The sequence below is a fragment of the Penicillium samsonianum genome, assembly GCF_028829775.1.
Source record: "Penicillium samsonianum strain IBT 33392 chromosome Unknown utg000007l_segment0_segment0, whole genome shotgun sequence".
Lineage (NCBI taxonomy): Eukaryota > Fungi > Ascomycota > Eurotiomycetes > Eurotiales > Aspergillaceae > Penicillium > Penicillium samsonianum.
Genome location: NW_026643265.1, coordinates 4397226 through 4418804, shown reverse-complemented (window position 1 = coordinate 4418804; position 21579 = coordinate 4397226). Strand labels below are relative to the sequence as shown.

Genomic DNA, 21579 nt, shown 5'->3' with positions numbered 1-21579 from the left:
CGACAGGGCTTGACAAGGCAATTTTTACCTTACACCGGAGTGAACATCGATGTCAATGGCATATCAAATCAGCCAGACTGGGGATGGGGCCCTAGAAGACCCCCCTCGTGGCCACCCAAAGCGACCTACGGTAGTTCTCGAAGTTGCAATTTCGGAGACGAGAAAGAGACTGGAGCAAGATATGGCTTTGTGGCTCAACCCCAGTAGGGGTCACACTAACATCGCTATAGCCGTTAAGGTAAGCAGAGCCAGACCAACCATGACCGTTGACAGGTACGAGTGGGACTATACTAATGGCCGGCCCCAAAAATCGTAGCATATCGAGGTGTGGGAAAACGCAGAGGGAGACAAAGTCACAGTCTCTAGAGCCCCCTAAATATCCCATTTGACCTGCTGTTCCTACGGAATCCAGTGCCTCATAGAGAAGCTGATTTACATATCCAGATCAAGGAAAGCGAAATGGGCGATAAAATCAGTCTCTGGAGCCTCTCAAACTATCCTCTTTGATCTCCTATTCCTACGAAATCCAGACACAGAGAGATTGATCTACATATCGGAGAGGAAGAAAAAGAAATCGCAAAATGGACAGTTGTTTCCCCTCAGTGTGGCACCTAGTACGTACAGAGGCAAATAGCGGCATAACGGACAAACTTGGAGCGCGCATTTGATTGGTTCAGCATATTGATTCACCGCCTCTCTCACCGCCTACTCTAATATCATCACGGACCCTTCTAGTTTTTTTGGATAAAACATTTGGGTCTTTTTGAGTGTCTTTTTTCCCTTATTAATGTTGTAGCTAGAAGGATGATTGGAAATGCATAACAGAAAACCGAAGAATAACGGTGAAAAGTATAATCCCTACAAAACGACCTTTCAATGTACATATAAAATGCAATATTTGGAGTATTATGATAGATTGATATGTAGATAGAACATAGATCCATAGATGTTACACTAATGATTTTCTGCCGGATGAAAACCCGAGCTACGCGACGGTTCAACCAATCAAATTCCCGTTGTCCGATATGCCGCTGTAGCCCGCCGTAGCCAGGTGTCCGCATTGTCTCAGCTTCTCGAATCCGAGTGTTCTTTGTTTCGAGACCAAAAAACCAATCCAAAACCGATTCAACATTTTACCTCGAACCGAACCGCAGACACCATTGCGCGGAGAGTTGAAACCGCGCAACAACGCGTTGTCCCGTCCCAAGCCCGATTCCCCCTCCCGGCCTGAGCAACGCGCTTCACATGAACCCGGACTGGTTCTCTTTGACTCCAAGCTTTCAGACCCCCGATTGGTGCCGACGATTGACGATTGACGATTGACAATTGAAATCCTCCGCCACCGTCCACCATGGCGGCTCAGGCCAAACCTGATTCCAGCTATGCGTCTAATCGTATGACGAGGAGGAATGCTCCGCGTAGGCATCTTTTGTCCAATTTCAATAAACCTGAATCTGAAGATGCGAAAATTGAAGCCACGGGAATCAATAAGCAGACCTTTCAACCTAGTGTCGAGACAAAGCCGGAGATTGATACAGATGGCGACCCTTTAAGCTCCGATGAAGGCTCCAAACCGGATGTTGCTCAGCCTAGCATTGAGAAAAGAGCGGGGATTGATACAGATGCCGAACCTTTAAGTTCCGACAAAGAGGAAGTCGAAGAGCCCATGCCAGACATCGCTCAACCTAGCATCGAGAACAAGCTAGAGGGTGATACAGACAGCGAACCTCTCAGCTCCCCGCCTCCTAGCTCTCCACCTCTCAGCTCCGATGAAGAGGAAGCGAAAGACCCAAAATCGAACATTGCTCAACCTAGCATCAAGAAAATGTTCGATATCGACACCGATGCCGATCCTCTAAGTTCTGATGAAGAGCAAGCTAGCGACAGCGATGCTTCCCCACGTCGCAAAGAGCTGAACTATACGACTACGACTTTGGAGAAGAAGCTTGCGGAAGGAAACAATAGGGCATACAGTAGTCCACAAACCCATAATGGATACTCTCGCAAACGCGATTTTGTGCGAACCCTCAGCGCTATGACGGGCTCCGATGATGACGAGCCGTTTTTCTTCTCCTCCCAGAGCTACAAGCGCCAAAGGGCCGCAACAAAATATGCGTCCAAGACCTCATACTTCAACAGGCCACCTTACCCAGCACCATCGACCGAGAAAGCGAAAGAGCCGTCGCCAGTCGAGGAAGCCCCAAAAGAACCGGAGGAGACCTTTATAATGCCAAAGGACATCGAAAATTCGAGTTTCTCCCACGGCCCGTTAACGGCGGAAGAACGCGAAGCAATGTTGCTTGACGATGATTCACCTCTCTCATCCCCATCTTCTTCCACTTGTGAGCAAATGTCGCAGCTTGAGGAACTCGCAGCGAAAGAGAAGCGCCAACCATCACCACCCCGCCAAGCCCTGTGCCCGATGTGCCATAAGGAAGTAGACTGGGCTTCGCTAGAACTGTTCAAAGCACAGCCGAAGCAACGGATTCGTGAGCAGGTGATGTTCTGTGAATCACACAAACTTCGCAGTGCGATGGACTTGTGGCGTGAGCGAGGGTACCCTAAAATTAACTGGGACGGGTTTGAAGAGCGTGTTCAGAGCTACTTCCCCGAAATCGAAAAACTGCTTGTCCCTGGTGCTTTCTCTTATTACCGAAACATTCTTGGTACATCTTTCGCACCAGGGAAAGCGAGAAACTTCCGTGTGAGAGTGAGTGATGGCGAAAGGCTTGAGACGATGACCTGTGGTTATTATGGCACCATGGGTGCAACCAGAATGTATGTGGCATATAACCCCCTGCTTGGTCAGACTCCGTTAACACTTGTGTTTAATCTAGACTAGAGTCAATCATCCGTCGTTTCTCGGTGGTTGTACGTCGCCTGGCGACAACAGATGATCTTATCAAGACGGCAGGCGTAGCTGGCTACACACAGTCCGTCCTTGTGCCTGAGCTGGCTGTGCTCATGGTCAAGGACGACATGAAAGTCAACGACGAAGATGCCCGTCGGATTATGAGGGAGAGTATGGACATTGGTGACAGAGTCAATCCAGACCTCAATGTTGTCCCGATACCGGAAGATGTCGAATTATGATTGTGGGTTTACTCCTTTACATTTTATACCATGAGCGCTATGTTATTTCCGTCTCGTTTCTGGCTGTCGCATATGTTTTATCTCTTCTTGCCCCCGTTTCAAGGGTCATGCAGTTTTATCATCTTGCGCGACTGTATATAGATAACCATTTTGATACCACTCATGTTTTGTCTTATGTTTACTGGAATACCACTTATATCCATTCTCAATTGAAGACCCTATCAGCGCATGGTCGTTATTATTTAGTGAGAAAACCCTATTAACTTATAGATCGAAGATAAACATTGGCCCAAAGAGGCAATTTGATAGCGGGTTGGCCCGTGAGGGGTAGCTTTGTCAGCCGATAAGGTGATCCGCTCGGTCGATGATACAATGCGGAGAAGCTTTCCACCCGAGCATTGGCATTTTCACTCTTCCATCAGTCACACAAGATGAGGGAGAAAGACATGCCTTTTTCAGAGACCACACCTCTGCTGGAGGTCAATGTCGCTCCTCAGCGGCATAGATATCCGCACCATGCTGTTCGACGGGCGTGTACTATCTCCCTTGCAGCTCTGCTTTCTGTGGCGACTCTTCTATTCCTACTTCCCATCGCCATTCTGCCTCGAGAGCACGGCTCCATTTGGTCCTATCTCCCCGGTGCCCATCCAATCCCCCACGATGCGTGGCCGGAGAGCTACGGTCTGCCTTACGACCAGCTCCAGCAGATCCTCCTCAATGTGCCTTCCGCAGATAAGGCCCGAGAGTGGAGCCAATACTATACCGCAGGACCACACTTGGGAGGAAAGAATCTGTCTCAGGCGCTCTGGACTTTGGAAAAATGGAAGGAATTCGGCGTGGAGGATACCGAGCTCGCGGCGTATGACATTTACATCAACTACCCGCTCGAGCACCGCCTGGCCCTCTTGAAGACGTCCGGTGATAAGACCGAAGTGACCTTTGAAGCTACTTTGGAGGAGGATGTTCTCGAAGAGGACCCTACTTCCGGCCTGCCAGACCGTGTTCCGGTGTTCCATGGCTATTCTGCTACCGGCAATGTGACTGCACAGTATGTGTATGTCAACTTTGGCACGTACAGGGACTTTGAGGACCTCGTTAATGCCAATGTCACCTTGGAGGGTAAGATTGCTATCGCCAAGTACGGTATGATCTTCCGTGGTTTGAAGGTGAAGCGTGCACAGGAGCTTGGAATGGTCGGCGTAGTTATCTACAGTGATCCACAGGAAGATGGTGAAATTACCGAGGAAAATGGCTATGAAGCCTATCCTAATGGACCGGCACGGAATCCCAGTGCTATCCAGAGAGGTAGCACTCAATTCCTGAGTAAGGGCTCTTCCAAAGTAATGGCATTGCAAAGCTAACTTGAACAAGGTATCCTCCCTGGTGACCCCACAACCCCGGGATACGCATCTAAGCCTGGATGTGAACGACAAGATCCGCACAAATCTATCCCTTCGATCCCATCTCTCCCTATCTCGTACAAGGAGGTTCTGCCGTTCTTGAAGGCGCTCAACGGTCACGGCCCCAAAGCGTCGGACTTCAACGAGTTTTGGCAGGGAGGTGGCCTCGGCTACAAGGGTGTGGATTACAACATCGGACCATCTCCCAAGGATGTGTTGATTAACCTCCACAACCTTCAGGAGTACGTGACAACACCACTGTGGAACGTCATCGGTACCATCAAAGGCCACATCCCCGATGAGGTCGTTATTCTCGGTAACCACCGTGACGCGTGGATTGCCGGTGGCGCAGGAGACCCTAACAGTGGATCCGCTGCCTTGAACGAAGTCGTCCGCAGCTTCGGCGAGGCGCTCAAGGCAGGATGGAAGCCATTGCGCACCATTGTCTTTGCCAGCTGGGACGGCGAAGAGTACGGCCTTCTTGGCTCAACTGAGTGGGTGGAAGAATACCTCCCATGGCTCTCCAAGGCCAACATCGCCTATCTGAATGTCGATGTGGCTGCCGCGGGCACCGATTTCGGACCTCGGGCCAGTCCCCTCCTGAACAAGGTCATCAACGATGTCACCGCTCTGGTGCAGTCCCCCAACCAGACCGTGCGGGGCCAGACAGTCCGCGATGTCTGGAATGGCAAGATCGCGACGATGGGCAGCGGCAGTGACTTCACTGCCTTCCAAGATTTCGCCGGTGTCGCCAGTCTCGACTTTGGCTTTGGTCGTGGTAAGAATGACCCGGTCTACCACTACCACTCCAACTACGACAGCTTCGCATGGATGGAGAAGTACGGTGACAAGGACTTCCTTTACCACCTAGCTTGCACAAAGCTCTGGGCTCTGGCAGCGGCACAATTGGTGGAGTCTCCTCTTCTTGCGCTTAACGCCACCGACTATTCACTTGGCCTTGGATCCTACCTGGACCACATTAAGCCTGCGGCGGACAATCTCCCGGAGAAGACCCACTTCGACTTCGCACCTCTAGATAGGGCCATTCTTGAGTTCCAGGAATCCGCAAAGGCTTTCGATGCCCATGCTACCGACCTGGAGTCCCAGCTTGGTGAGGACGTGCCTTGGTACCACTGGTGGAAGAAGGTGAGACTGTGGTTCCAAATTCGCGTCACCAATGCGAAGTACAAGGGCATTGAGCGGGCTTTCTTGTACCAGCCTGGTCTGGATGGCCGTGACTGGTTCAAGCATGTCGTCTTTGCCCCTGGCATTTGGACTGGTTACTCCGGAGCTACCTACCCTGGACTGGTGGAGAGCCTTGAAGCTGGAGACGTGGAGAATGCCGAGGTATGTGTTTATTTACTGAGCCCTTTTTGCTTTGGGTACATTTGCTAACTTATGTTTCTAGAAATGGAGCTCCATCATCCAGGAACGAATTGGGGCTGCGACCAAGTTGCTACTGTAAATGGCTGCTGGTAAGCACCTTTCTTACCTCGGTATGATAGAGCGTTGGACACACAGCACAGTTGGTCTTGAAGATACACGGATGCATCAATATGAACAAATCGCATGAGTACGACGTCGAAATCGGGCATGTAAACCGTTCCCAACACATAATTATATTCCTCCCAGCATTAAATTATGCGTGCACATTTACCCCAGACTTCGTAATCTGACTAATCAATTACATGACCGAGCATCATCTGCGTAACTTACGTCTGTCCTAATCTCACCCTCTTCTCTTGACCCATAATCCCTCAAACCCCCCAAAAAGAAGAGACAGCCGTCTTAAAAATACAAGATGGTATGTCCCCAGATCTACATCCCCGCACCACGACTCCAATCCAATCCACCCACCCCAACCAGACCCTCCAACCCCAACCCCAAATCCAAACCACTACCAACACACCTACCACCCACCTCTTACATCTTCCCCATACAAAGAAAACCCAAAACTAACAAACAAACCCAGTCCCCACCAACAACCTCTGCCCTAGCCCTCTCCCTCCTAACCAGCCTGGGCGGTATTATCGGCTACTCACGGACCGGATCCCTCCCCTCAATCATCGCCGGCGTCTCCGTCGGCCTCGTCTACCTCCTCTCATTCCTGCGTCTGCGCGCCGGCCAATCCTACGGTGAGGAACTGGGTCTCCTGGCCTCGGCCGTGCTGGGTGGAAGCTCTGTCCCGCGCGTGATCAAAACGGGCGGGAAGCCTGTTCCGCTGGTTCTGTCTGTGCTGGCTACTTACGGGCTTTTTGTTTTTGGGGTTGCGTTTAGGGAGAAGAGGGCATGAGATATTGGATTGGGAAGGGAATGGAAATGGAAAGGCTGGAGGGAGAGATAATGTAGTTCAATGTTGAAGTGTTGGTTCGGTTTTAGTTATACTCGGACATCAATTGAGTCTCTACGTACTATGACTACATATGTATCAGCCATTTGCATTTTGGCTTTAGTTGGATGTTGTGCATATCTGTGCTAGTACTTTTGTACTCTACGCATACGAGGTACAGATAGGATCACCAAGATCAAACATGTATTGGTAGATAACGAAAAACCCATGAGAGTCTAGGACAAAACGCCCGAGATGGATTTCCTACCTCCAGAGAAACGCTAAAAACTTACATCGACCGTAGATGGCATCATGTTGCCGTCTAGGCATTCACATCAAACAGACTCCTCCAGGCCAGGGTTAAACCTCCAGAGGGGGGTCAGGAGGGAGGATCAAAGGGCAAGGCACGTACTGTACGTAGGCTCGTCGATGTGACTTTCGCGAGCCAATAGCTTAGACCTGGGCCTCCCTTCCCCGAACGAGCGGCTCAAGGGAGCCCCTCAATTCTTTCATTCTTTTGGATTTTGTTGATTTTTTTGGGAGTTTTTCGATTTTCTCCTTCAATGTCTTTCAAAATGTCTCGCAGCATCGAACTCAAACACCATCAATGTTTCCTGGGGTTGTCGGGAGCGAGATGGGTGGGACGGGGGAGGACTCGCCAGACTAGGATTTGGAATCAGGGCCACTGATGACAACCAAAGATCCAGCCAGGAGAATGCTCATATGTAACTAGATGTTTTGATGTGTCGACTTAGCTGGGTTCCGTAACTCCATCACTTGCAAATGCAGCAGGAAAAAAAAAACAAAGCAGAACTTAATGCGCCGGATCGATCACCGTGTCGGACTCTTGAATGGCACCCACGATTGCGTTGCCGGGGAGCTCGCTGAGGGCGGTTTGCGTGCTTTGGTTTGGGACGTATGCATATCGAGGTAGCTGCGCCATCTTCTCTTCCGGACTAAGCGTATCATCATTGTAAACCATTCGGATCGCGGGCTTAGTCTTTTCTTTCTTGGGTTTGCTGCTACCCTCTGTCTTGGAGACGACGTCATTGGCTGCGCCTGGAATCTGATTGTCAACAGGTGTAGAGACATTCTCGGTTGGTTGGGCGCTGGATCCATTAGAGTAACCCGAAGCTGCGGGGGTGGGGGGGACGTGTCCCATGTGCATCTGTTGCATTTCGTGGGCGTTGACTGAAGGCACAGCAAAAGCAGGACGCTGGGGAAGGTTTGAGGCGGCCGGTAGGCCCATAAATCTGTTATCGGATGGTGGTTGTTGTTGCTGGGGGAAAGGAGGAGCCCCATAGGAGACTGGTGGCTGTGCAGGAAGTCCCGCGGGGAATGGCGAGGGGTATCCGGTCGGAGTGTAAGGCGAGGCACCAGGGACCTGCTGTCCACCAACCGGGGAGTAACTTGAATAGACAGGACTGCCAGTCTGCGAGAAATGAGGTGTCACAGCGGCGGGGGGGCCACCGTAGGGCTGAGGGTAAGAGTATTGCGGAGTAGCTGCGCTCGGAGGTGATTGCGCCTAGTAATAATTGTTAGTTCTCAAGTCACTTCACATTGAATAGCAGGATAAAACTCACGTATCCAGCGGGTGTTGGCGTAGCCTGAACAGCACTAGAGGGTGTCACATCGCCACTGCTACCTCCGGCAAGGGCCTCCGCACGCCTAGCCTTGTGTTCCGCCAGTCGCTTCTTGAGATCTGAGACAGGTTCAAGCTTTGGCTTCTTCGCCGGCTGGCCGCCAGAAGAGGCGCCAGTAGGAGGGTTTCCTGTCGCATGCTGGCGATCCAGCTCGGCCTGCTGAAATTGTGAAGCGACACGCTGCTGGTGGGCCTTGAGGACATCAGCGGGGATACCCTCCATGCCGAAGATTTCAATATCGACGCCCATGCGGTTCGGCAGCGCATTGTGGACCTGAGTCAATTGCTCTTTATGGACCTGGCTCAAGTGCACGGATAGACCTAGCGGCACAAGTCATCAGTATATGCGCCCACCTTATCTAGATAAAATGCAACTTACCTCCGGCTGTATTCAGTCTGCGATTGCAGTTGTCACACTTGAAATGCTTAGCTTTCTGATGAGAAATGAGGATCTTCAGGTCGTCAAAGTCCCGTTCGCAGTAGTAGCACCATGGGCGATCGAGGAGCTCCTCGAGAGAGGGACCGCGTCTTTTTTTACCCATTGTAGCGTCGATGGAGACAAAGAGTAACTTGAAACCGGAAAAGGTGTGTTGGGTTGCAAAGGAGAGGGAGGTTTGCTTAGGAGTGTCGCAGATCCAGCTTGCCATGATGGATGAGGCTAAGCCTTTGTCACGTGGTTGGCACGTGAGTGATACCGATCTTAAATCAAATTCACTGCCCAAACTGAGCATCCCAGACCCATTGTGCAAATTCTTTCAACTCTTCATTTCCGATATGTAAATCAGTCTCTCTAGGAGACTGTGGACTCCGCAGAAACAGCAGGTCAAATGGAATATGTAGGGGGGCTCCGGAGACTGTGACTTTGTCTCCCTCTGCGCTCTCCCGCACCTCAATATGCTGCGAGTTTTGGACCCGGCCATTGGCATGGTCCCACTCGTACTTGTCAACGGTCACGGTTGGTCTGGCTCTGCTTGCCTTAATGGCTATAGCGATGTTAGTGTTACCCCTGCTGGGGTCGAGCCACAAAGCCATATCTTGCTCCAGTTTCTTTCTCGTCTCCGAAATTGCAACCTCGAGAACTACCGTAGGTCGCTTTGGGTGGCCACGAGGGGGTCTTCTAGGGCCCCATCCCCAGTCTGGCTGTTTTGTCATACCGGCTACGTCAATGTTTACCTCGCCGTAGGTGAAAATTGCCCGGTGTAGCCCCATCGGTCTAAGCACCTCCTCGATGGCTTGATCGAAAGCTTTAGCCACTTGATGGTGTCCATGACTTAGCATCTTGACGATCAATGTACTCGTTGTTGGGTCGAAAGTGAAAAGGATACCCCGAATTGGTGTTGTGGAGTTAAGAAAGTCTCGCTGGAAGGTGGGAGCGTTGATAGAAAAGATGATAAATTCAGTGAGGTGCGTCGAAAGGCAATAACGTTCACGCTCAAGCTTAATGATTTGGGAAAAGTGTTCCTTTCCTTGATATAGATACCGTCTAACAGATGGAGGTAGGCCCTCCGAGTCGTAGTCAGATCCATTTTGATTGAATTCAGACATTTTCGACTACTTGTATTGATTAATACTTAGAGGCCAAGGAGATATAAGGATTGTCATAGAAGATCAAGTCACAAAACATTGTTTTTTCCCCCAAGTTCTGTCGTTGGAACCTCGGAAGCTGAACCCGTGCGGCAGTCTATTACCGCCAGTGAGTTCACTCTACAGTATGCTAGTAGTAGTCTATACATGTAGTCTATAATATGAGGATTTTATACACAGAAATAAATATTTAATCTATTTCTCGGTTGCAGTCGATAGTCCAACTTTCTATATTTCTATTGCATCGGATTCTACACCTTTCTATATTCCCTATTTTGCGGCTAATTCCTCTTATCCTTCTAGCTACAATGCTAATACTCGAGGCACCAATCCTAAAATACAATCTATAGCCTTGGAAACTAGTATTTACAAACTAGGACGTACAGATCAGATAGAGAACAAGAACTTTTTTACAACTTGAATTTGAGCCTTAGAATACATGTACTGGTGCCCTGGCAGTGTCCGGACACTGCCAGGGCACCAGTACCTTAATAAAATAATGTATCTGATCTTTGCATTCCCAGCCCACACCCCAGGGGGGTCTGAGACCACAGGGAACCACCTCCACCCCGGTTTATCGACCGCGGGCTCAGCCCAGTCACGAAGAGGGCCGTGCACCATGCAGTCAAGATAAACCGGGGCGAAGACGATTCCCTGCGATCCCATTCCAAACCCTGGGGTGGGCCAGGAAGCAATGATCAGTTGGTGTCGAGGCAATCCTTGGTTCCCTCTCTCTCACTCGTAAAAGAAAAGTGAGATGAACATGAAGTAAGATAAACGCTAAAGTGAGAGAGAGAGAACCGAGGATTGCCTCGACGAAGCCGGCCTGCCCTCAATGGCGTGGGTCCCGCGGGTTATGACCCGGGAGGGGACCCATCCCGTGGTACTGGACGTACGGGAATGGGGCGTACTGGGGCGGCATGGGTTGCCCCAGTTGCGCCATAGGCGCAGCAGCAGCAGCGAAAGGGTTCACTGGGCCGGGGCCGTAGTGAGGCACCACCCCCATCGGGGGAAGGGTGGGAGGCATGGGCTGCTGCTGCTGCGCCTGTACGCTTGCCATTGAGGGCAGGCCGGTGGGCCCCTTAGGGGCGAGGTTGCCAGCAAGTGGTGCCAGCGAGGGCGACCGCTTGCGGCGGCCGGGGCCAGTGGGCTTGGGGACCTCGTCGGCGGCGCCGTCGACGGTCCGGTCCTGCTCGATTTGGGCCTTGGATCGCTTTGGGTTGCGAATCCGTCCTTCCCGGTTGAACCGGTCCCAGTGATCGAGCATCGCCTTGGTCCTCTTGGGGTTCTTCGAATTGGCGATCTTCTGCCGCCTGGCCTCCTCAATCGCCTCAGCAGAGAGAGCCTCCTTCTTGGCCGATGTCGGGGTGGATTCGACAGGGCTTTCGGTAGCCATCGGTTCGACGGCCGGGAAGGAGGTCTCTGCTGGAGGGATTGATGAGGAGGCCAGGCTGCTAGCGCCACGTCGACCCCGGCCCCGAGATGCGGGCTGAGTTGGGGCAGGGGTGACTTCGAAAGTAGCCCGAGAGGAACCAAGGCGACCAAGCCCACGGCCGCGTCCGCGGCCACGGCCCCGGCCAGAGCCTCTGCGAGAGTTTGAGTCAGAGTGAGTAGATTCGGCAACGACAGTTTTGCCGCCGCGGCCTCGGGTGCGCCGCTTTGCGGGGTGGTTATCTTCATCAGTTTCATCACCATCCGCACTCTCATTTTGAGTTTCTTCTGTATCGGTCGTTTTGGTTGGTGCCTCAACCTCTGCAGCCTTACGTTTCCGAGTGACTTTCGGAACAAGTGGCTCGCGTCGAGGTTCATAAATCTGAGGGTGATATTCAAGGCCATGTTTCTTCATGGTTGCCCACCCATCAGGGTTAAGATCACCAGTCTCCTTGCTCTTAGCAATCATCTTTCTGGCTTGCGCGGGAGTTGGGACAAATCCTCCCTGCACAAATGGATCCTGCTGTGTGCGGATGGGCACAAGTGGTGTGTTGCCCGGGAAATAATTGTGTTTGTAACCATAGAGCATTGCCTCTTTCTTTTCCTCGAAGTCAAGCTTGTCCTCATTGACATGAGCCAGAGGGGCTCCACCCTTTTTCTTGTGACCCTGGATTTGATGTCGCTTTGTTTGATATGAGGGTTCATCTCGCTTGTGTCGATGCGCCTTGAGGTAAAGGTCGTCAAGGGCCAGGTATTCATCTTGAAATGCCTTCAAAGCAAAGGCAGCGGTCTGTGTGAGTGCGTAAAGTTCTTCGGGTGTGTATTTTTCGGGATTGCGGAGCATGGTGACAAGTTCGTCGAGTTCATGAGTCTGTACTTCGAGGAATTGACCTTTTTCAACTTTGGCCTTCTTGTATGGAACAGGGTGAGGAGCTGGTTCAGGAGCATCACGCTTCCTGGGTTTAGAAGGGTCATGGAAAGCATTGTCCCAAGTAGATTCACACTTGGCGGCTTCCTGGTCGTAGTTGGGGGAGAATTTGTTGGCATCATGGACTTTCCAGAAGCGATCGAGTCGCTTTTTCACATCTGGTCGTCGCCACTGGGCCTCGCGGAGGCGGTACTCCTCGGGATATCCAGTACGCGGGTTGGAAAGCCAGTCCAACAGGTCGCGTTTCGTTTCGGGCATCTGGCTGACATTGACTTTGGTTGCAGTTTGCTGGGTGCCATTGCTATCGTCAGTGGTCATTTCCACTGCGATCTCTTCGCCTTCTTCGTCCTGGGCCTCGCCATCTTCGGGCTTGGCAGATTGGGATATGGACTCGTCTTGTTCAACGGCGTCATCATCTTGGAGATCGCCATTCTCGTCGTAAGTGTCATCAGCGCCATCTTCGGCGAGATCTTCGGCGAGGTCTTCAGCGAGGTCTTCAGCCAGATCTTCAGCGCCATCGTCGGCACCATCATACCCAGAAAAACTGATAGATTTCGGGTGAACTTCGTTGATATGATCATTCAGAACATCTTCTTCGGAGATGTCTGCGTCATTTGGGAGCATCAAAAGCTTCCCACACCAGTCACACTTGAGCCGTCGAGGCATGGGCTCCGGGGACTGAGAGATTTGGGTGGAAGTAGATTGGGGACGGAAGGGTTCAGAAAATTGACGACGTAGCGGGGAGTCCTGGCTGTCACCAATATCCGAAGAAGGATTGTCCCCATCCAAATCGGCCCTTGGGATCGGGGCCATTTTGGCGCAAATGGACAGAAAAGAGAAAAAAGAAGAACAAGAGGGGTATGAGTGTTTCAATAAACAGGAGAAAAAAGAAAAAAGAAAAAAACACAGGTCTCAAATGGAGAACGAAGAATGTCAAGAAAGAATCTGTATAGATGGTCAGCGTTGGTTCGCTTGCGGGTGCCAAGACGCCAGTAAATCGCAGCGCAATTCCGCGGTTCCAAGGCCCAAGGCACAGGGCATGGACCAGCGCGAACACAAGGATCGCAAGAAATTGTAAACCCAATGAACGCGACATGTAACAGGAGAAAAACAATAAAACATAAGACACGGTCGGGCAAAAGTGCATGGATCAAGATCTGACCGGGAAGTACACAGCGAGACTGTGCCATACAAGAAAAAAGTGGAAAAGACGCGACACTTACCATGAGATGTTTAGAGTCGAGTTGAATCCTTGTGGATAGGAAAAACAAGTCACAGCCAATGACTGCTGGTTGGTTAGTGAGTTCTGCAAAGAAGGGTGCAGGGTGGACATGAGTGGCTGCCAGGGATGGTGTACTTACTATCCGACTGGGGAAGGCTGGGTAGGTGACAGTCCACTTATTGGGACACAACGCGAAGTGGGAGAGAATATGGAGAGGGGATGAGATTTAGGAGACAGGTGAAATAGAGAAGATGTCAAAGGAAAAGTACGTCGCAAACTTGTGTTTGGCGCGCAGATCTTGCGTCCCCGGGTAGTAGTATGAAGAAAAAAATGATCTTCACCGACGCGACACCGCGCAAGGAAGAAGACACGAAAACAAAGACAATAGATGGAGTGAAATTACAGAACAGAATGAGCACAGAAGAAGGAAATATATGGGAAGGGGAAATAGGCTAAGGATGATGAAGTTGAGAAGAGATTGAGGTTGAGAGAGAGATAGTTTTGTAGTTTCAGGCAGTGGAAACCCCGTCCTGGCCCGACCAATCAGAGGCCGCGTATCTACTAGCCACATTGGACGACATTGAGGAAAGGGGGGTTTGGATTTGGATTGATCACTATTGATCATTCATCTATGATTCTATTGATTCTCTGCATTGTATTGATCCTTAATTGTCCATTGTCTTATTTCTTGGATTGTATACAGATTTTCGTTTTGCAACAGTCACATGATACGTACTTTAGAGTCGAACAATAGCGCGTCTCATCAATAGCCAGCTATTAATGTAGGAAACTGGATTAGAGTAAACTTTTGGGGAGACCCGGTGGGACTAGGTTCTATGCGCTTACTTCTAGGGAACCTTCCTGGGACCTCGGGACAGTCTCATAAACTCGACTATATCCATAGTCAGCGAACAAGTCCGTGACAGGCAAGCGACAGGAAACCGAACGGCATCTGAATTATATTTAAATAGTATCCAGAAAATGTGGATATGTCTGTGGGTGACTGCCCTCGATCCCTCCGGTGTGTGGTCTCCATGCCTTGTGTCACAAGGAACGGAGAAGTGACGCCTCATTCCGGCTAGGATATATAGACCACAATACACAATACACATCATCACCTCTTACTACATGATGTCTACTTACAGTGTAGTGAGCACATAAGATAAGTTCTGCATATGGACCTCCCTCGACAATTGGTTCCTATCCGTACATCAAGTCACAAGTAGAGGCAGCAGGCATGCCAAACTTAATCCAGCTGAAGGTCAAAGAAAACCGAGCAGCCACAGCCTCCCTTGGTTTATAGCATCAAATATAATGCTATTATAGTCGAAAATAACCCTTGTACTAGCCGCCTCGCTATCAGCAAGAATATACGCCTAAACGACATATTCCAACCCTCCGGGCCTTGTCGGATAAAAGTCCCATCCCGGATGTATTCACCCTCACAATTATTACTTAAATGATAAGTTGGTTAGTTGGATATGGTTGTCGCATTCGTCGTTGCTCCTACTTCCCCAAGTGTAGATATCAATTTGTTAGATTGCTTTTCGACGTTAAACCTAATAACAATCTACTAGGCACATCGTCCATCTAAAGATACTGAAGTTTTAACTGATTAAAAGACTATGAAAGTTAAGAAGGAAGATATAAAAAGAAGACCAATGACCGTGGGAGTGTTCAGCCAATATAACAGGGCACCAGAGCTCTGTTGACAGAAATATATATTCCTACATTTGTACTTTGTACATCCATATTTTCTTATTACAGATCCGTACTCAGGGATGTGCGAGAAATAGATTCCCTTTCTAAACATTTACTCTCTAAATGGGCCATACCGATAGTAGCCCTCATTGAAGCATCTGCCGAAAAGGCCCTTGTAGGAAATATACTACGAGTGGGTCCCTGGGTCGCCCCAATTCTTCCTGGAATGTTCCTTCGACCCATGAAATGCCGAGGTCACTCTGTAATCATTTCTAGCATTCTAGGCCTCTTCAGGCAGAGTCATGTATTAAGTAGAGATGGGGTTTGTACTCAAATAATGTAATATATAAAGAAAAAGATGTCAATAGGCACTAGTTTCTTGCTACTTTTTTGAAGTATACGTTGACAGAGCTAACGTAGGATTCCAAAGTAGCTGCTGGAAAATCATTGGCAGTAAGGTAGGAAGTGCTGGAAAGTACTCATAATCTTGTGAAAAGAGTAGTAAATATCGAAAATAACAAGTACAATGGCAGGTACATACAAGGTGACACAAAGTGCCCAGAAACATGCAATGTACTGCAGGGACTATACGCATTCTACACAAGACTTGAAGCAGTGTCGCAAAAACACAGTGTCTATTGATAAAGAAAACTCCAATGTTGATTTGACCTGACACTATACAATAAAATGCATTCATTAAGGGTCAATTGAGTTAGACATATATGACCCCAGTGACAGTCGCCCCAACAATGTCCTCGTTTCCGATAGCTATGTGGCGAGGGGCAACAGGGTCGATGTACTTCTTGTTGGTGGCCCAAATTAAGCCCCAGTCAAATAGGGTCACATTCTTAGACGGACCCTGTTTGAGAATGAATTCGCGAAGCGCGGGAATAGTCATATACTACTGTGTCCCATCAGAATCGTCCCCAAGCACAATTTATTATCTGGGCGGATCTGCCAATTTAAACTTGGCTTTTACTGTGAATCATACGAGCTCTGTTGTCTACTTACTCTTGCTTGCATTTGGGTGGCATCATTGGAAACATACATCTCGAAAAGTAAATTTAGTTCCTGCATGTGATGGTTATCCCTGCTCCAATTTTGGTAGAAAATGATGTCAATGATGTCAATTTGACAAGCCCAAGGAGCCCAAGCTAGATAGGCTCGTCAGGCGGCCACCTTGGAAGTATCACAGAACATATACCCAAAGGCGAAGAGTCAATCCTCAGATCATCCAGGTCAAATTTCCATGCCTTTGCAACCCGAGTATCTGGCTGATATTCGACACGAGATTGCCATTCCAGCGTACTCGAATTAGCGTTGTTCTGAAAATAAAGATTAAACCGACAATAGCATTCCATACGAAATCCCAAACGTTTCAAACAGGGCATACGTTGGGTTGCATAGCCCAGCGATATGAGAAGCCGGTGGAACTGTTCTTCATCCATCACTGATGCTCCGCCCCATCTCCGTTTGGGATCGAATATCCGGTCATTCCACTGGCCATTCTCGATTTTGGCTCGGTACTCCGTGGTGTGATTGGAAGTCCATTTTCCTAGTTGTTTGCCTCACTTTTAGTTCCTATATATATGCTAATGGAAAAAAAAAGATATTCCTTACCAGAAGGAAGCCAGGGGGGTACATCATCAACTATCAATGTTTTCAAATGAGGCCAGTGCAAGGTGCCTATAATAGGCTGGCCTTCTCCATCCAAAGGACACAGAAAGTCAAATGGAAGAGTGGTTCTACTCAACTTCAATTCCCGAAGGTGCATGCTGACATTTCGCAAACTGATAGTCATGCTGTCAATCCCCGAAGGGATGACATTTAGTGCAGGCATACTGTGTTTCCACGGGCCGTCCTCCGAGCCGTTATAATGCAACACTCTTAGGCTGCTAGGAAGAATGCCGAACAAGAAAGACAACGCTATCTAACTATTAGTAAAACATGTCTAGGCGAAAAGGCGTGAAAAAAATGACATGGCTTACACGCTCGACGTCCTTGTATATACTGCAAGTAATCCGGACGAACCCATTCGTTCAGATCCAGCTCCAGTTCAGTGATGGTTGGACAATGTTCGATAATAGTCTGCACTGCCCCAGTCCAGATTTGATGATACTGGTTTATGTCGGAATTTATGTTTAGAAAAGAGAGTTTATCAATGCACCTAACGTGCATTAGATATAGCTGATGCATATTGTTGACAAAACGCGCCCGATATGGGGGAATCGGTATATGGAATCTGCCTCTGTAATCGACAGAATGATACGCACTTGCGGTAGCACAGTACGAAGTGTCTGGTTCCATTTGAGGCCCGCTATTGTGTCGAGATCCTCGAAGCCCTATATGCAATCTGAGACGGCAATGCTGGTTCCACGAATGAAGCGTTTGGAAAAGGTCAAACATAGCCGTCTGGAAAGCGGAATCGTTGGCCTGTCTTAATTGGTTGTTCGTGCTATATCTCCAATCTTCACTTGTGCTTGTGGTCCAGTCCACTAGTTTGCAGGGGATGATGATGTCGTACTCCAGATTTCGGATCCAGGTTCGCCGTATGGCACGACTACCTGATGTGAGTTTTTGAAAATGTGTTAGAGAAATTCCACGCTGGCCCTTTTCTTTGTGGTAACCATCACTATAGACAGCGAGATTGGCATATATCAAGGGCTCAAGGGCTGCCTGCCAATAGCGGCACACATGAGTACACGGAATCAAAGAAACCCCTTCAATTCGCAGAAGTGTTGCGATCTCAAATAGCAGTTCCAGGGGTAGTGATGCTGCCATTTTGCTGAGGCGTCCAGATCATAACATCGAGGAGTTGATTGAACCAGGAGGACCTTTCAAAATGGAAAGGAAGTAAACGAGGAAGAGCAAGAAAGCAAAACCAGAGAATCAAAGGAGAGAAGGAAGTCCTCATGCATGATTGGAGGCTTGGCACCACGTTGGTTGGATGTATCACATTCAGCTGTAAATGTGATAGATCATTACAAGTATTAGGCTAGAGAGTATAGTTACTTAACTATCTCTTAATAAAAAGACAATAGCTCTTCTAAAAACAGTCTATTTTGTCCAAAGGCCTATAACATCTACAGCTCAGTGCAGGTGGCTCTTTTCGCCAACATCCAAAGCCACCAAAAAGCGACTAACACAATTATAAGCCGCAATCGTAGCAGTTATCTCAACAACCCCCGTTCATTAAAACACCCTTTCAGCTCCGCAAAAACCTCATCAGGCACCGTAACCGTCTTGGTCATAGCATCGGTATACTTCAGCACAGCCCTTTGGTCAGCACTCAAGACTGACGACGCCTCCTCATTCGAGAAGTCGGCCTGAGCATCCCCAATAAACTTCAATGCCTCTGCGCTTAATCCACCTTCCTCAAGCAGAGGTGCATGTTGTTCCCACTCGAACAGGGCGCCGTTGACCACTGCGACGCGGCATATAGCTAGTTCACGGACGACAGTTGTGAGGGTGGTTCGGGTACGAATTGCGCCAATAAATGAGTTCCAGCCTTCTGTGACTGGGTAGGAGTGCAGGAGGGCTAGGTCGAGGGGGAGGAGTGGGTTTGGGGCTCGGCGGGCTTGGACGCTGGCTAGGATTCTGGCTTCGTCTGGTGTGCTAGTTGCTGGAGGGTTTGCAACGTATGGGAGACGCATGGTGGGTGATATGGAAGGGTTGTAGGTGAGCGTAATTGGAAGTTGGTTTGTTCAATGGCTAGATTTGAGTGGAATCTGGGGTCTGTCTGGGGTTTGATGTCAGTTGAGATATAACTCAATATGCTGTGCTTTGGGGCGGACAGCTGCTTTGAATGAGAGGCAAGTATTCGGTACCTGATTAAAAGCTGCAAGATACTCTTTTTGAGCAAAATCGGAGCTGGGTCTATACGGGAATTAGCAACTATTTATCGGCAACCCCGCGTGGGTCCTAGGTATGGAGCGGATAGGTCAAAGCCGCGGGAGTCGGGTTTGTGCTTCCGAGTTGCTTCCGCAGGTTTGGTCTTGATTTTGCTTGAAATTATAGGTAGTATGGACCTGTGGAGAGAAAACGTGAAGATGTGAGATGTGAAGACAGCTGACATCGATTGATTGTATGCAATCTACAAGGGTACTCTGTACTGTGCGGGGAGACACATCTAAATTTAAGGCCAAAGTGGTCCAACATCCAACATGTCCAAGGCTTATACTTATATTTCCCCTGTTTAATGAAATATTCAAATTGAAGAATTAAAGCTTTCTCTTCATCCGTTTAACTAAATTTGACTTTAAAGCATCTGCAGTCAGTGCTGTTGGTCTTGGCACATGATCTCCACAAGTTCAGGAGCTCCCACGGTGTCGTCACCTCTCCTGAACATTGTTCCCCCCAAACAAACATGCCTCCAAAAGGCCCTAAACCAACCAGTGATGAGCTTCTAGCTCAGTTTGACGACCTCGGTCTTGACAAATCCGGCAACAAAACATCCAAAGCCATCGTATCGGACAACAAGGGCGGACAGGAAGACATCCTGGCTGAGCTGGACCACCTAGCCACACAGCGTCCAGCCAGTGGACCAGGTACTCCGCGCCTGTCTTCCGATAAACCTAGGTCATCTACAAGGTCTCCCCGCCCGAGCGCGACCATCGACCGACCGACCGAGGACAAGGCGCCGGTCCGCCAGTCTGAGGAGACAGGCCGGTCTTCACGCGCAGAAACCAAGCCAGAACAGCCCAAGGCTGAGTCTGAGAATGTCCCCGCACAGCAATCACCCGAGGAGGGTGCCGGCTGGTGGGGTGGATGGTCCGGAGGGCTGTTTGCAACGGCCACCGCGGCTATGAAACAGGCCGAGGCAGCTGTCAAGGAGATTCAGAATAACGAGGAGGCTCAGAAGTGGGCCCAGCAGGTCAAGGGCAATGTTGGAGCTCTCCGTGATCTTGGTATGGATCATCCTACTCAAAATGTGATTTCCTAAATGCGGACAGAGCTAACTGGCACGCAGGCGGCGAGCTTCGAGACAGGGCAATCCCGACATTCACCAACCTCATCCACACCCTCGCTCCTCCTATTTCTTCGCATGAACGTCTACAAATTCACGTGACCCACGATATGTCCGGCTACCCGGGCATCGACCCGCTAGTCTATGCAGTATTCTCGCGAGTGATGTCCCAAGTCGAGGGTGGGGACTTGTTGGTGATCCAGCGGGGTCAGGAGTCATCCCCGAAGCGCGGGATCGATGTTACCGGCTACATGACCAGTGCCGGCTGGAATGATGGGCCCTGGTGGCGGACGGTCACACCTGGACAACCACGGAGCATCTCTTCCGTGCGAGGCACCGTGGAAGGCTCCAAGCTCGCTCGAGCCAGCGCCGAGTCCTACGCTACCGAGTATTTCTCGTCCCGTGGCGGAGTCGAAGAGGCCGCGAAGCACGCTTCGGAAGTCCTGAGTGAATCGAACCCGGTCCGCAGCAGCGATATCTTCTTGGCTATCCAGGCTATCAGCCAGACTACTTCCAAGGACCTCTTCCAGGCTGGCCCGACGGCCGAGAAGGATACCGACGGAGCCGTGGAAGCTGATACGCAAGAAGAGGAGATATCCTTCGCGTTATACCTCCACGACCCCATGCATGGCATTGCCTTCCACGCCATCTCTCAAAGTATCCCGCAGACGTGGATTGAATGGCTCGATGCTTCGGTGCCAGCCCCAGAGAACCCCGAGGCCGAGGATGCTGCGAATGTTCAGCGTGTTGTGGTTCCCGAAGCCATCGCCGAGGTCATTGAGAGTGGAGGTGTCGATCCCCGCGAGTGGGTTTCGGAGTGGATTGAGGAAACCCTCTCGTTGACTGCTGGTATTATCGCGCAGCGATACGTGGCTCGGCGAATGGGCGTCGGCGAGGGAGGTATTGGCAAGGGCAAGATGCGAGCTGAGCAGGTGTCAACTGTGGATAGCGGTGCAGGCGAAGCTGCGCGTGCGCTCTAGGACTGCCGTGATCTTTTATAGCGAGCTCAAGAGCCGACGCTCTTATTCCAGCATCTCCCGTCGTTTATGTGATACACCTGCTCACTTGCACTTGCGCTAGCTATTTCTATTTCTATATTTTGTTTCAGTGGTTACGCCCGGCTGTCTGGTAGCGAGAATAACAGCAAATGACCCAGTATTGAAATCACCTGTACAGGCTGTACTATCTTAAACCTCTCTAGGTTCTAGGTAAAGCTTAGTTATAACTCCTAACATAAGCCAAAGGATATACATGTACATGCTACCTACAACACTAACAAGGGG

At 49.9% G+C, this 21579-nt stretch overlaps 9 protein-coding genes across 9 annotated transcripts; 4 read left to right on the top strand and 5 right to left on the bottom strand.

The window, feature by feature from the left end:
* Positions 1–1351: 1351 nt before the first annotated feature.
* Positions 1352–3093, top strand: N7471_012542 (RTC4 family protein; the record flags this gene model as incomplete). Its single annotated transcript, XM_057285261.1, has 2 exons — positions 1352–2778; positions 2838–3093. 2 exons carry the CDS (start codon positions 1352–1354, stop codon positions 3091–3093), a joined length of 1683 nt encoding a protein of 560 aa, XP_057131527.1.
* A 431-nt stretch (positions 3094–3524) lies between these two features.
* Positions 3525–5958, top strand: N7471_012541 (M28 family metallopeptidase; the record flags this gene model as incomplete). The annotated part of the gene is made up of 3 exons (XM_057285260.1): positions 3525–4416; positions 4465–5840; positions 5902–5958. The coding sequence occupies 3 exons, from the start codon at positions 3525–3527 to the stop codon at positions 5956–5958; spliced, it is 2325 nt and encodes a 774-aa protein (XP_057131526.1).
* A 336-nt stretch (positions 5959–6294) lies between these two features.
* On the top strand, positions 6295–6786 carry N7471_012540 (TMEM14 family protein; the record flags this gene model as incomplete). The annotated part of the gene is made up of 2 exons (XM_057285259.1): positions 6295–6297; positions 6466–6786. 2 exons carry the CDS (start codon positions 6295–6297, stop codon positions 6784–6786), a joined length of 324 nt encoding a protein of 107 aa, XP_057131525.1.
* Positions 6787–7636: 850 nt separating this feature from the next.
* Positions 7637–9111, bottom strand: N7471_012539 (putative C2H2 finger domain protein; the record flags this gene model as incomplete). The annotated part of the gene is made up of 3 exons (XM_057285258.1): positions 7637–8347; positions 8406–8785; positions 8844–9111. 3 exons carry the CDS (start codon positions 9109–9111, stop codon positions 7637–7639), a joined length of 1359 nt encoding a protein of 452 aa, XP_057131524.1.
* A 64-nt stretch (positions 9112–9175) lies between these two features.
* N7471_012538 (uncharacterized protein) lies at positions 9176–10009 on the bottom strand (the record flags this gene model as incomplete). Its single annotated transcript, XM_057285257.1, has 1 exon — positions 9176–10009. One exon carries the CDS (start codon positions 10007–10009, stop codon positions 9176–9178), a length of 834 nt encoding a protein of 277 aa, XP_057131523.1.
* Positions 10010–10880: 871 nt separating this feature from the next.
* On the bottom strand, positions 10881–13220 carry N7471_012537 (uncharacterized protein; the record flags this gene model as incomplete). The annotated part of the gene is made up of 1 exon (XM_057285256.1): positions 10881–13220. One exon carries the CDS (start codon positions 13218–13220, stop codon positions 10881–10883), a length of 2340 nt encoding a protein of 779 aa, XP_057131522.1.
* A 3264-nt stretch (positions 13221–16484) lies between these two features.
* Positions 16485–17892, bottom strand: N7471_012536 (uncharacterized protein; the record flags this gene model as incomplete). The annotated part of the gene is made up of 3 exons (XM_057285255.1): positions 16485–16885; positions 16951–17256; positions 17319–17892. Coding segments are annotated over 3 exons (1281 nt in total), but the record flags the coding sequence as incomplete, so codon positions are not given.
* Positions 17893–18500: 608 nt separating this feature from the next.
* N7471_012535 (carboxymuconolactone decarboxylase family protein) lies at positions 18501–18983 on the bottom strand (the record flags this gene model as incomplete). The annotated part of the gene is made up of 1 exon (XM_057285254.1): positions 18501–18983. The coding sequence occupies one exon, from the start codon at positions 18981–18983 to the stop codon at positions 18501–18503; it is 483 nt and encodes a 160-aa protein (XP_057131520.1).
* Positions 18984–19562: 579 nt separating this feature from the next.
* On the top strand, positions 19563–21276 carry N7471_012534 (DUF5427 domain-containing protein MTC1; the record flags this gene model as incomplete). The annotated part of the gene is made up of 2 exons (XM_057285253.1): positions 19563–20237; positions 20300–21276. The coding sequence occupies exons 1-2, from the start codon at positions 19697–19699 to the stop codon at positions 21274–21276; spliced, it is 1518 nt and encodes a 505-aa protein (XP_057131519.1). The 5' UTR covers positions 19563–19696.
* Between the last annotated feature and the right edge of the window lie 303 nt (positions 21277–21579).